We start from the raw sequence: 15,415 nt of genomic DNA, 5'->3' as shown, positions 1-15,415 counted from the left end.
ATTTCTGGTAGGAATATATATATATATATATATCTATATCTATCTATCTATCTATATATATATATCTATCTATCTATCTATCTATATATATATATATATATATATATATATTGTACAGTATATATATATATATGTGTGTGTGTGTGTGTGTGTGTGTGTGTGTGTGTGTGTGTGTGTGTGTGTGTGTGTGTGTGTGTGTGTGTGTGTTCTTCCCCTGATCCAAATACCCCTCCCACCATTATATATTCCCTCCATTAATCATTTTACCTCCCATTCTACCCACTCTCCGTCTCCCTTACCCTTACCCTTCCGCTTCCCCTCCGTTTTCCCTCCTTCCCCTCCCCTCCCCCCCCTCCTATCTTTAGCAGATTACCTCCATTAATCATTTTATCTCTCATTCTACCCTCTCTGCTTCTCCTTGTCATTCTCCTTTTTTTTTTAGTCACTCCTCCATCAGTCATTTTATCTCCCATTATCTCTCTCTCTCTCTCTCTCTCTCTCTCTCTCTCTCTCTCTTTTCTCCTTCAGTTATATATCAGTTATATATAGTTTCGTTTCGTTTATAATGACTCCAACATGCTTGCATGCATCGGCCTTGGTCACCTAATGGCGGGTCTCCACGCTGCTCGATCTCTGGCAGCCTCCCTATTTAATTCCTCATCCCTGAGCTATATGCAGAGAGAGAGAGAGAGAGAGAGAGAGAGAGAGAGAGAGAAGAAATACCTAAATACAAGAGAATTAAGAGGAAAGCGAACCAGGAGTAAAGGGAAATAAGAGTGAGGCGGTAGTTATAGTGGATGAGAGAGGTAGTGAATGAGTGAGGAGGCTCTTAATGGTGATGACGTTAATTTGGCAGGGCGGACACAAGAGAGGCTGGGAGGAAAGAGGAGAAAGGGAGAGGGACGGGAAGGAGAGAGAAAGGGGGAGGGGAAGAGAGAGAGAGAGAGGGGAAAAAGGAATATGAGGGAGAGAAATGAGAGAGAGGGGAAAGAGAGAGGAGAAAAGGATGGGGAGAAGATGAGGGCAGGGGAGGGAAGATGAACAGAGAAAATATAGGGGGAAGGTACTTGAGACGCAAAGAGGAGAAATATTAAGGAGAGAAGAAAGGGATGAGGAGGAAAGAAGAGGGAGAGGAGTGATGTAGAAAGGACCAGGAAGGAGGGAAGAAACGGAGGAGGCAGAAGAAAAGATGCCAGGAAAGAAGGAAGGATGGGGGGAACGGGCAAGGATGGCTGGGAAATGAAGAGGAGAAAACTAAAAGGAAAGATAGAAGAAAAAGGAACCCGGAATGGGGGCAGAGGAGAGAGAAATGAATGTAAACGGGAAGTGGAATGGAAAAAAGAATCGAGGAAGAAGAAAAAAGACGGACAGATTAAATGGAAAAAAGGAAGGATGAAGGACAGAATAAGCGGAAGAAGAGAGGACAGGAGCAGAAAAAAAAAAAAAAAAGATTATTAAAGGAGGAGAAAAAAAATCGGGGTGACGAAGATGGGAGAAAGAGAGGACTAAAGAGGTAGCAATGAGTAAAAAGGAAGGATGAAGAGTACTCGACTGTAAACTGAAGAGCAAAGAAAAATAAGAAAGAGAGTAGGAATAGATGAGTAAGGTTATGATTAGTGGATGGAAAGAAATAGTCAGAAAGATGAGAGAATGAAGACAGAGAGGAAGGAAGGGGAGAGGCGATGGAGCGACAGAGGGAAGGGAAGAGGAAAGGGATAACAGTAGAATAAAATGGAACAGAAAAAGGAGATGATGAAAGGAAGAGCGGAAAAAGATAACGAGGGGAAAGTAATGAAGTGAAGATAATGGAAGAAGCAAGAGAACAGACTGACGAGTTGATGGGATGGTAAGAGGAGGCGATGGTAAAAAGCAGAAAAGTAAGATTGAAAAGATATAAAAGATCCAGAGGAGGAGGAGAAGGAGGAAGAGTGGAGAAGAAACGATCTCTCTCTCTCTCTCTCTCTCTCTCTCTCTCACTCACTCACTCACACACACACACACACACACACACAAATATACACACACGGATGAAGCCACTCTAGTGTAGGCCAAATGTCGTTTTGGGTAAATCAATCAAGGGTTAGCGTATGGCACGACCTTTGGTCGACCGATCGGACCGACCTACTCACTCACTCACTCACTCACACGCTCATACTAACTCATACACTCACTCACATTCTCTCGTGTGTGTGTGTGTGTGTGTGTGTGTGTGTGTGTGTGTGTGTGTGTGTGTGTGTGTGTGTGTGTGTGTGTGTGTGTGTGTGTGTGTGTGTGTGTGTGTGTGTGTGTGTGTGTGTGTGTGTGTGTGTGTGTGTGTGTGTGTGTGTGTGTGTGTGTGTGTGTGTGTGTGTGTGTGTGAAGGCAGACACAGAGGCACTTAGAACCCCCCCATATTATATATATATATATATATATATATATATATATATATATATATATATATATATAGAGAGAGAGAGAGATAGAGAGAGAGAGAGAGAGAGAGAGAGAGAGAGAGAGAGAGAGAGAGAGAGAGAAAGGAATGGATGAATTAATTAAGGGGAAAATGGGAATAGTGGAGAGCAGAGAAGGAAGGGAAGAAGAAATAATGAAAGTAAACGGATGAGAGGTAAGTGGGAGGAAGAACGGAAGAAAGAAGGAGGTAGGGAGGAAAGAAGGAAAAATAAAGGAAACAGGGGGTAGGAAGGAAATAGGAATGAAAAGTAAGAAGAATGGGAGAGGGGACAGGCGGATGCAGGAGACGTAAGAAGGAAGGAGATATCAAGGAGGAAAGAAGTAAAAAAAAAATGAAAATAAGGGGAAAATGGAAAGGCAGAGAGAAATTGAAAGAGAGAGTGAAATGGAGGAAATGGAAGGAGGAAGAAAAGGGGAAGGAAGGAGGGAACAAATGAGGAAGGGAGGGAGGGAGGGAGAGAAGCGGGAAGGGAAGGAGGGGGAGGGAGGAAAGAATTACCTTGTGTCAGAGGGAGAGGGTGGAAAAAAGCAAGATGTATGGCCGTGGTTTGGCAAATAGAAGGCACGTCCCCACACCCAAACGTGGCTTGAAGAGAGGAGGAGGGAGGAGGAGAGGATGAGGGGAGGGAAAGCAGATGGAGCTGAGAAGAGGGAGAGGGGAGAGAGGGAGAAAGGAGAGAGGGTATAGGGAGAGGGGACACCGGTTTAAAGAAACTAATAGAGGAAGAGGTGAAAACACGGAAAGAGAGAGGGGATGGAAGGAAAGGGAGGAGGAGGAGGAGGAGGAGGGAGACAGTGGAAAGGAGATGGGGGAAAAGGAGGAAACAGAGAAAGGAGGAGAGAAGGGGGAAGTAGGTATTATTATTATTATTTGTATTATTATTATTATTATTATTATGGATGATGATGATGATGATGATGGGGGAAAAGGAAGAAACTGAGAAAGGAGACAAGGGGGAAGTAGGTATTATTATTATTATTATTATTATTATTATTATTATTGTTGTTGTTGTTGTTGTTGTTGTTGTTATGACGATGATGATGATGATGATGGGGGAAAAGGAGGAAACAGAAGAATAAGGGGAAGGAGGTATTATTATTATTATCATTATTATTATTATTATTATTATTATTATTATTATCATGCTGCTGCTGCTGCTGGTGACAACGAAGACAACTATGAGGCAGACAAAGGGGGGGGGGGGATGATAAAGAGTGAGTAAGTATGTGGTGGTGGTAGTGGTGGTGGTGATGATGGTAGTGGTTGTGGTGTTAGTGGTGGTGGTGGTGGTGATGGTAGTGGTGAAAGTAAAGATTATAATTATGGGAGCGGGGAGGGGAAAGAGGATAAAGAGGATGAAGGCCCGAAAAGCATAAAAATAAACACTGGTTCAACAGATCGTGAGAGATAATGGAGGCAGTTCGAAGGAGGAAAAGAATCACATACGAGGAAAAGAAGACAAAAGATAATATAAGGATAAAGGATATGAAGAAAGATAGATGAGGAATGAGGTGAGGAAAGAGAAGAAGAAAAGAATGGTAAAATCCATGAATAAAAGAAGTAAAAGAAAATAGTCGGCCATAAATGGGAGGAGATCAAGAAAGGGTAAACAATTAAAGATGAGAGAGAGAGAGAGAGAGAGACGGAGTACGGCTACTACTACTACAACTAATGACCAACCAAAGAAATCAGCACCATATAACCAAAATCAGAAATCAGTAGTACATGTGTTGCTTTCAAATAGTCACAAAAACATCAAAACCAAGAAAGTAAATTGATAAAATAGAAATAACAACAAATGAAGAACTAAGAAAATGGTTAAAGGACGAATAATGAAATAAATAAGATATTTGTACGATGCTCATAATTATCTGCACCCTTAAAAGAGAAAATTATATAAATACTATGTTTCTTTTATTTCTGTGAGTTTTTCAATCTCCGCATGCGAGGTTAAGTGGAAAAATGCTGGAACACCCATTACAGTAATACGCTGCATTTAAATTATTAGTACGTCTTTCTGAATGACTGTCTGTCTGTGTGCCTATGTATGTACAGTTTGTATGTATGTACAGTATATATGTATGAATGTAGGTATGTATGTATGTATATATGAATGTCAATCCTAGTTATGTTCCAAATATCACAACTTGTGTGTGTGTGTATATATATATATATATATATATATATATATATATATATATATATATATATATATATATATATATATATATATATATATATAATCCTGGAGGCGCCTTTATTACCCCACATAAATAACTCGGACTAATCTCTTCATTAAGATAACATTTGTATTCTATTCGAGCTACATTCTGAAGTCTTCATTTACCCCCGCACTATTAGAGATCCTTTCAAAGTAAAGATGCTTTGTTGGTAGCAAGAATAAAATATGTCACAGGACTGAGTGGACTATGAAGTAATGGGCGAAACTAATCATCATCATCATCATCCTCATTCTCATCATTAACGTAACCCAAAATTCCGCAATTTCAAAAGACTGAGTACAATATAGACAGAGGAAAAGGAAAATACAAGAGAACGATATGAGGAGAGGTAATGGGACTCTGGGAATTCCTCTGCTTTAAGAAAACCTACCTAAACAAAGGATGCAAAGGCGATGAAACGTATACCAATTCAGCTAAACATTTTTTTTTTTATCAGTAAGACGATCTGGTTCAGTCTTCACCTAAAACTTATAGAGTTCAGTCACAAGATCAGATATGAAACAATATACTCATGGGGGTGATACCCTTCCGGGGTTAAGGCGTCTTTCTATTAATAAGAGAGATTAACTATCCACCAGTCCAATTATTATTCTACACACACACACACACACACACACACACACACACACACACACACACACACACACACACATTTTCCATATATTCCAGTCTCTCATTCCTTTTTCTCCGTCAATTACTTTTCCAATGTAGCCATTACGATCTAGTGCGATAGAGTGCACGCTGTCGACCGAGGGACTGAGAGTTCGATCCCACCAAGGAAATATGATCGCAAAGTGCTGTGCGTCATCAGAAGTTCTCTAAATAACAATAACATCTTAGCTTCTGAAAGAGGAGAGAGTATGGCAAAAAACTGCACCATCCCCCCCCCCCCATCAACCCACCTGCTAATCGTTCCACCAAACGGACCAGGGAAGGTGGTGTATGACGGCTTGGGCAGCGTTGTGGTGGTGGTGGCGGTGGTGGTGGCTGCCCCCTCACCACCCGCAGGCAGGATGCCCCAGGTGAGGGTGGACGAGGGGCGGCTTGGGGAGGTCTCACACGACACCTTCACCACCTGGCCTGCTTCTACCTCAGGTGGGCTCACTTTACCCTTTACCTCCCAGGCAGCGACTGTAGGCAGGAGCAGTGGCATGAGTGAAGCATGAGATTAGTGAATGGGAATGGGGTAAATGTAGGATACTTACTGCTGTGAGAGTCAATGAGTGAGAAAAAAGTGAATGGGAGTCAGATGAATGGGAATGAGATTAGTTCGGGATGAGTATGAGTGACTTACTGGAGAGTGAGAAGGAATGACTCTGGAATTGAGGCTAAGAAAAGCGCACATGGGAATGAGATGAGTGGGGTGGGGCTTATTAGTGTGACAGCGGGATTAAGCAAGTGGGGCAATGAGCTGGTGTAAAGAGAGCTATGGGGCGTGAGATGAGTAGGGATTGGGAAACTGATTGATGCAAGAGGGGGTAAGACTTTTGAGGATAGGGTGGCAGAATAAGACAGAAAATGGTGCACAGAAAATGGAATAAAGATCACCTAAATTTGATTACGAGGAGTGCGGAGCGTGGAGGTGATATGAGAGGTGGGTGGGGCTGAAAAGAAGTACTGAGTGTCTGAAAATGATGTTGAGAGGGGGAAAAAGAGACAGCTGAGATAAATGGAAACATAGAGGACTGGGTTGGGGCGAGAGTGAAGGGAGTGTGAAGGCTGTGGCGTGTGGGACAGAGGGACAAAGAGGAAGTGAATAAATGGAGCTAATACATGCGAGAAGGCATGTTAATAAAAAGGAACACAGGTGGTAAACTGTACTGTGATGCGGAGAATTACCAAGGCAAACTAATTACCCATAATCCAGAGGACATAACTACATACATGGACAATATAAGACTGTAGGGTTAGCGGCCATCACTTCCTATGGTATTCTAGTCACTAATTAGAGGAAGGAACACATCTCGATTGTAGTACAGAACGCTTACAGGAAATCATTTAGAAAAGAATGAGACATCAACTTATCTACGTGCTACACACACCTCTTTGTGGAAAAGTGCACAGAAATTTAAGCAGTAAAGATTAAGAGAAATTGTATAGTCTGAGTGAAGTAAAATATATAACAATGTAAAATATAATAAGTGATTTGCTCGGTGTTCTTGTCCCCAGCATACATCTTGATCTGGAGAACAGCAAGCCATTATGCATTAAGTGGTAAATGGGAGCAGAGAAAAAGAGAATGGCGGGATAAAGAAACGAAGAGGAAGGAATGGAAAGCGAGGAAGGAGGGAAGTGGGAGTGAAGAGGGAGGAAGTATGAATGGATGGAGAAAAGAAGGGCAAGTCTGGGAAGAAAGGAGGCAAGAGTTTATTGGGAGAGGAAAGGAGGGCGGAAGGAGAAAGAAAGGGAGAGTGGAAGAAAAATGAAAGGTGGAGGGAGGGGGACACGAGGGGGGAAGGAAGGGCGAGTGGAGGGAGAAAAGAAAGGGCGAATGGAAGGAGAAAATGAGTGGCGGGAAATTGATAAGGGGCTTGGAAGGAGATAGGTATTGAGAATGGTGAGAAAGGAAATGGGAGTGTAGAGAAAGGGGAGTGCGGAAAGGAAATGGGGAGGAGGGAGAAGGGAAAGGGCGAGTGGAGGGAAAAAGGAAGGACGAGTGAAGGGAGAAAGATAAGGAGACTGAGGCATGAAAGGAAAGGGGGGTGGAGGGACAAAGGAAATGGGACTGGAGGGAAAAAGGAAATGGGGGTGGAGGGAAAAAGAAAGGAGGGTGGAGGGAGAAAGGAAATGGGGAGAAAGGAGAAAGGAAAGCGGGAGGAGGGATGAAGGAAAGGGGGAGGAGGGATGAAGGAAAGGGGGAGGAGGGATGAAGGAAAGGGGGAGGAGGGATGAAGGAAAGGGGGAGGAGGGAGGAAGGAAAGGGGGAGGAGGGAGGAAGGAAAGGGGGAGGGGGCAGGAAGAAAAAAGGAAAGGGGGTGGAGGGAAAGAAGAAGGGCGAGTGAAGGGAGAAGCTAAGGGCGGGTGAAGGTAGAAAGGAAAGGGAATGTTGAGGAAGAAAGAAAAGGGGAGTGGGGGAAGAAGGGCTGGAGGGTTGGGAAGAAAGGAGAAATGAGGAGCTGGAGACAGTGGACTAGGGGAGGGGGAGAGGAGGATATGGATAAGTTGGAAATGAGGAAGATGAGCAGGTAGGTGTGGTGTGAGGGGTTGTGCAGAGTGAGGGGGAGGTGCGGGAGGGTGAGAGGTTGTGTGGGTGAAGAGGGTGGGAGTGGACGAAAGCGGGGAGGTGGGTGACGCGAGGAGACGGGGTTGAGCGATGGAGAGGGAAGAACCAATTTAGTTTCTTCAAAACAAAAAATTATTCTGCGTAAAGAAGCAGTGCATTCTCTCTCCCTCCCCCCCTTCTCTCTCTCTCTCTCTGCTGCATACTACTGGCTGCAGTGAGGTGGATGGAAGGAGAGGAAGAATCAAGAGACGCGAAGGGAGGGAGGGAGGGAGAGGTGTGGGCAGTCACGGGTGAAGACCAGCTGGGTGCAAGAAAATGTGTGTGTGTGTGTGTGTGTGTGTGTGTGTGTGTGTGTGTGTGTGTGTGTGAGAGAGAGAGAGAGAGAGAGAGAGAGAGAGAGAGTAAATGGAAGGAAAAGGAAAAAGCGTGATCAGTGAGAGAAGGAAGGAGCGTGTGTATCTTTTCTTCTTTTTGTGCCTATTTTTGCTGTCCCACACACACCAGTAGGAATCCTTTTTCTAGCTATATATGTCCACCGTTTCCTTTGTCTACAGACTGGAGAAGAGAACGTGAATTCATGTATTTAATCTCTATCTCATTCTATGTCTGTCTGTCTGTCTGTCTCTCTCTCTCCTCACAATACTAGGCCCCCAGTTATCATGACAACTTACTCTCATCAATCACGATAAACAGATTATTCTTTACTGGTGGAAAAAATATTTGAAAACATTATGAGGACGTAGGAAAATTAATGTGTCTGATCAAATAACTAGAAAAATTAAGAACAGACAAGATATATGACCCTAAAAGACGAAAATGGTGAAGCATTGAACTTTTCATTTCTGTACTATATAGACAGGGACGAATCTGCAGACAAGAGTACATTTAGTCCCCCCCCTCCTCTCTCTCTCTCGCTCTCTCTCTCTCTCTCTCTCTCTCTCAAGTAATGGGGACTGGAGAAGATGGGGACTCGAAAGCAACAAACTAAAAAGAATCACAAACAGCGAATCATCCACTCAAACATTAATAAAAAAAAAAGAAAAAGTAACGAAATGAACAACAGAATGAGAAAAAAAGTGACCAACTAACTCTACTGCCAAAACAATGACAAAACAGAGAAAATATATACTGCGTGTCGGTAAGTAAAAACAAATCTAAAGGCAAAATTATAAAAAAAACTCAAATTAAAAAACACCAAAAGCACACGTAAGAAATAAAAACATGGACAGCAGAAAAACAAATTAAAACAGCATATAAAGTAGTACATACGGTAGCTTATAAAATCATCTAATTCACTAGTTCAAGGGAACCAAATAAGAACCATTAAAAAATCAGAAAATAATAATATACACGGTGGGACAAAAACTGGAATAAAAATAATAACATAAAAATAACTAAACCACAAACTTAGAGGTTAATATAAATAAGCTGCCAAAACAAAACGACACGAGAAAGAATAAATGAAAACGACAGACAAATAAAAAATAAAACATACTACTGTACTTTCTAAATAAGCAAACGTAAACTAATCAATGAAAATGTTACGTAAAATTAAATATAAATTAAAAAAAGGAAAAGAAAAAACATAAAACAGCAAAGAAAAAACATACATTTAGTTACTGGAAGGTAATTTATCGGGTAACTTAAAAAAAAAAAACATCAAAAGAGCCCGTCCAAACAAGGAACAAAAACAGAAAACATACAAAAGCATTCAGATGTGACAAGTTAACTCAATCGGGGACCATGGGAAACACAGCCACTGCTCTCTCTCTCTCTCTCTCTCTCTCTCTCTCTCTCTCTCTCTCTCTTTCTCACACAAAGAGAGAGAGAGAGAGAGAGAGAGAGAGAGAGAGAGAGAGAGAGAGAGAGAGAGAGAGAGAGAGAGAGAGAGAGAGAGAAATTAATTGGATGACTGGAATGGGACTAAAGACTGCAGTTCCTGGAAAAAGGTGAAGGTCATTTTACACATGCACACGCTCCCCCTCCCTCCTTCCCTCCCTCTCTCCCTCCCTCTCTCTCTCTCTCTCTCTCTCTCTCTCTCTCTCTCTCTCTCTCTCTCTCTCTCTCTCTCTCTCCCTATCACGCAGCACAGTCAAATCCTTCTCCTTATCTCTCATAACCGATGTATAAGTGACCAGAACAAGAACAAGAACAGAACAGGGTGTCAAACTTCGATGCCGCAATCAGCACTCCCCTTGCAGGTCATTCTCTCTCTCTCTCTCTCTCTCGATTTTCTGTACCCTCCCAAACTCAACCTCCTTCCTCTCCTCTCTCCTTCCTAATTCATTTGATTCTTTGTATCTTCCCTAATTCGGTCTTCCTCCGTCATTCTCTCTCTCTCTCTATGCATCATATCGCGTTTCACAAGTTTCTCAATAGACATAGGTTCCTCCCTCCTTCCTCCTTGAATATTATCTTCCTCCCCCCCCCCTCTCTCTCTCTCGTTTTCTTATACCCCTCTGTTCACTTTCCATCTTTGTACACCTTTCTCCTTCCCCTTTCCTCCCATTTTGTTCTCACCCTTTCAGTCTTCTCCTTTCTTCCTCTTCTACTTCTTCCTGCATATTAATTTTTTCTTTATATCTTCTTTTCTCTTCCTAATACTCTTATTACTCTTTCTTTTCTTCGTCCTCTCCAGTCTTCCTTCCCTCACTGTCTTCGATATTCCCCTTCCTCCTCACTCTTTTTTCCCTTCTCATTCCTTCTTGCTCTTTCCTTCTATCCTTCTCCCCCTCCCTCTCAGTTTCCTCTCTTCTCACTTTCTTTCCTTCCCTCTTCTTCCTCACGCTCTCCTATCTACTACTACACCATTTTCTCTTCACCTCCACGCTCCCATGCTTCATCCTTTCCTCTCTCTCCCCAGTCCTCTTCTATCCTAATTTACATTCACTCTACTCCACCAACTCTTTCTTCACCCCACTAACGCAATTCCTACCCCACCTATTCATTTTCTATCCTACCCACTAACGCTGTGTCCAGTCAAATTCCTTTCCATCTTACGCACACTCTTTTCTATGCTACTCACTCCCCCTTCTATCATAATAATGTTGCTTTTCACTCCCTTTCCTTATCATCCAACATTCTCCCCATTCCTTTGCTCATTTCTTTTTTAATGTTTTTCTTCCTATACTCCAATTCCTTCTTATTGCATCCCCTCCCCGTTCCTTTCCTCGTCACTTTTTCTCCTAGTTCCCATACTCTCTCCCCCATACTCTTTTCCCATACCCCCCTCCCTCATGTTTCCATAATCTCTCCTCCATACTCCTTCCCACATACTCCTATACTCCTTCCTTCATATTCCCACACTCCCTCCTCCCCCACATTCCTTCCTCCATACTCCCATACTCCCTCTCCCACACTACCATGTTCCCTGCCCCATTCTCCCTCTCTTCCCCACTCACACTGTATGTCGAGCGTGGTGGTGGCCGTGAGAGGCTTGGGTGTGGCTGGATTCGACGCTCGGCATTCCACCTCAGCCCCGTTGTCCTGCGGGGTGAGGTCGATGGTGGACCTGGCCCTCGACACCCCGCCCCGCGTCACCGTCTCGCTCGACATCTCCTTCCCGCCCTTCACCAACCTGCAGGAGGGGTTCAGTCATACTGGGAGGGTCGAATCTTACTGGGATGGTTGAATTACACGGTATGGTTGAAGTCAGAAAGAACAAAGAACACTGAATGGCTGAATTACACGGTATGGTAGACGTCAGAAAGTAAAGAGAACGTCCAATAGTTGAATTTAAGGTAAAGTTTAAGTGTCGAAATTCACAGGAGGTCGAATCTAGAAAAAGTAATCTACAAAGGAAACTTTATGAGTTGGTAGCTGAGGAAAAACAAAATGTAAAGGTTAGTTTCGTAAATTATGCATTAAAAGATGTATCAATATGAGGAAATTACACACAGATCTATCTCTGACACAGAATGTCATTACTTTAACGAACAGTGCAGTGCAGCTTCCTATTTCATTATTCACTATATGTATCAATTCTATTTCTGTCGGGTTAGTTCTGTAAGGAAACTTATATATTTTACCATAACTCTCTCTGAATATATATATTTTACCATAACCCTCTCTGAATATATATATATATATATATATATATATATATATATATATATATATATATATATATATATATAATATAATATAATATAATATATATATATATATATATATATATATATATATATATATATATATATATATATATATGTGTGTGTGTGTGTGTGTGTAAGTAATGTATGCATGTATGTATTTATCATGTATATTATGTATGTGCCATGTTTGCAGTCTATGCATAGATCAGATAAGTATCTATTTACCAGGTATACAGGTATCAGGTATGTTTGTATCAGGTAAGTTATGTAGGCGTGTACATATGGTATGCGACCACTGAACGAGAACATACGTGATCTGTGGGGGCGGGTGACCTCCCTTGGAGGTACAAGTGACCCCGACGCTACCCCCCGCCACAGCATGACCCCTGGCGTCCATCTCCACCACTGGCTGCCCCGGGGGTCCTGGCAAAGAAAGGTGGCAGGAAAAAAAGATTAATAAAATAAGTAACGACGCTTGGGGCCTGCGCAAAAGAAAAAACAAACACGGCATGAAAAACCGTTAATAAAATAATGAAATAAGCAATGATGCGAGAAGACAAGAAGGATGGGAAGGAAAAGACTGATAAAATTAAATAAATTATGATGCGGGAGGACAAGGAAGTTGGGAAGAAAAATATTAATCATATGAAAAAATAAGTCAAGGAGAGAGAGGGCAAGAAAAACACGAGGAGCTAGGATTAATAAAATAAGATAAATAATATGAAGAAAAGAGAGATAGGGAGAATTAATAAAATAATGATATAAATAATGATGCGGAAGGCTGCGCAAGAAAAAGGGAGGAGAAAAACGTTAATAAAATAAATAATGGTTCGGGAGGGCTTCGTAAGAGAGGGAAGGAGCAAAGGCTTAACCTCTTCGTTCTGACGACGTAATTCTTTTTATTCGTGTTCTGTCCATTTTTTTTTTTTCATCTATAGTTCGAGGGAGACGTCTGATACTGAAAGGTTCACTAAAAGGCTACTACATCAAAAAGAACCCTCCAAAATGAAAAAAAAAAAAAAGAAAATCGTTTGGAGTTAGCAAAAATAGTATATACAAGACGTCAACGTAATGGTGTGATGGCGTGACAAAAAGGAAGGCTGAAAAGTATAATAAATTGAGTAAATATGTTGAAATTTATTTCTCTCCTCTCTGGTCTTTGTGTGCTCTTGATCTTTTGGCTGTCTCACATTTTGCTGGATAAAGTTAGTTCAGGTGAGGTAACGTTAAACTGGGTGAAGCGAGGTTATGCTAGGTGACTTAATTTACGATAATATTCCGTGGGGTGAACTTGTCTGTAGGTTAATGCTGGGTTACACAATGGAAGGCTTGCTTATTTAAGACAAAGAGATGGGTCGGGTTTGACTAAGAGATGGTGGCTAATAAGACAAGTACCGTACTGGAGTCTAAGAAATTAAGAGAATCCACATACATCTGTCTTACAATCCATATCTGTAATGGTATAAAACACATAACTCCCATATACTGCATGTAATGTCATTGGAACAGCACCCGTACACTGAACTTAGGGATATTCAGTGATTATTGTATTTCTCAAAAGTATTATGTTAGACTATCTACATGCACAAAAGTACCCGGCAGTAATAAAACGGTAGGTAGAATCGAAAGGATATAAACATAACAAAGTAATATTATTCTGTACCGGTAACAGGACTATTCTTCCATACTTTTTCATCCTCCGTCATCCATTCCACACCTTTTCAACATTATTTAATGCCTGTGTAAATCTTTTCATAAACAGAGCTGAATTTTTTTTTTGTTTTACAGTGATGGATTAAATGAAGACTTTATTTGACCTCTTCAGTTTGAAAAGACACAACCAAGCAATTTCCCCGAGGACACCAAAAAATAAAGTAAAAATGACGTCCTCTGCTTGACAGGGATGAATAACGTACAACTCATTAAGAGAAACTCGTAAAAAACTAAACAAAACGAATTCCTGTTATATTTCAACATTTGCATCTTCCACCAAGGGAAAAGCCAGCCACTCCATGAAACTGGACACCAGATATGCGTGAAACCTGTGCAAATCTTGTTATGCTCTAATTAAGACAATTATTTGGCCAGGCTATTCCCGACTGGTTTTCATTAAATTAAGGCAGATTAATTAAGGTCACGTTGCCTAAGTTTACGCTGCATGTGATGTTTTGTATCTGGGCAGAATTTAGTAAGTGGAATGAGCTTAAATGTAACTGGCTACAATGAGTGAAAAAAAAGTCTCGTAACCAGGTACGATTATGCTGTGTGTGTGTGTGTGTGTGTGTGTGTGTGTGTGTGTGTGTGTGTGTGTGTGTGTTATACAATGACCGAATTAGCGGGATTTTTTTCTCCGACCATTCTACAAACACGCTTCGCATAGTCCCGGGACGAAAAAGAAAGAAAAATAATGGGCAACTTCTCTGGCTTCTATCACATTTACGTAACCCTAACCTACTTTTGGAGGAGATGCGATAGTGGACGGAGCTAGGAGAGGGGGTAACAGCAACCCCTCCCCTCCCCTTTCCTCCTGGGCACCAACCGAAGCACTTCCAATGTAAAAATCGCAAATGTGACAATGTAAAAAACGCGACAAAAAGACCGTATCTAAGTAAAAACTGAAATACCATCATCAGTTACCTTTCGAATAAGAGAAAAAAAAAATAGCAAATTTGACTTTGGCCGAGAGGTTATGGTTACTTACTTGGTTCACGTGTACACCAACAAAGTCCTGAACTACTCTTAAGTTAGTTCTCAGTACCATATACGCAACAAATGAAGATCACACACACACACACACACACACACACACACACACACACACACACACACACACACACACACACACACACACAAAGAAAAACACCATTCTCTACCCCTCCCCACGACCCCGGAGAAGAAAGAATCGGCAATATTATTTAAGCTAAGCACCCTCTACATTTCTATTTTAAGAAAGGAAATTGACTCTCCTATATACTCTACACGGTATATATTACGTTTTGAAGAGCTTTCCCTTACCGGTATATCATACTATGGGTTCATTTCTTTCAACATTAAATTCCTTATACAAACGGCAAGTTAAGGCACCAGTAGTGTTTGAAAAGATCACCGTTTTGTTGCTTTGGTTTTCGTGGCGGCAAAGTTATGTTTTGTTGCCATCACAATTCGGAAAGCAATCCTGTCAATAAGGGAACTATATCATCACACTCTTCAAAGGAGCCACGTCGTGAAAAAATAAGTCTCGCCAAAAATGAGTGGATATATGCTTTAAAAATTAAAGCACTATTATTTGTTTAAAGCAAATGTTATGTCTCCTGCACTGTCTATAATTTAACCTAATATGCTTGGTACTGTTTTATTGTCGATTCTCGAAAGATAGTAAGGTTGTCGAAGAAAAAAAGGG

General features: G+C 41.5%; 1 protein-coding gene across 1 annotated transcript in view; it reads right to left on the bottom strand.

Moving 5' to 3' along the window:
- The window catches only part of LOC145413630 (nephrin-like), a gene marked incomplete at its 5' end in the record, with an annotated part of 296,625 nt that overhangs the window by 107,060 nt on the left and 174,150 nt on the right, over positions 1 to 15,415 (bottom strand). The window contains 3 exons of the mRNA XM_080283291.1: positions 5,601 to 5,829; positions 11,323 to 11,498; positions 12,327 to 12,438. Of these exons, the coding sequence (XP_080139417.1) occupies positions 5,601 to 5,829; positions 11,323 to 11,498; positions 12,327 to 12,438 (517 nt within the window). The remainder of the gene's footprint in view (positions 1 to 5,600; positions 5,830 to 11,322; positions 11,499 to 12,326; positions 12,439 to 15,415) is intronic.

Source organism: Coenobita brevimanus, chromosome 97, assembly GCF_032717465.1.
Source record: "Coenobita brevimanus isolate Jiangsu-jjx chromosome 97, ASM3271746v2, whole genome shotgun sequence".
NCBI classification, from domain to species: domain Eukaryota; kingdom Metazoa; phylum Arthropoda; class Malacostraca; order Decapoda; family Coenobitidae; genus Coenobita; species Coenobita brevimanus.
This window is presented reverse-complemented; position numbering and strand designations above follow the sequence as displayed.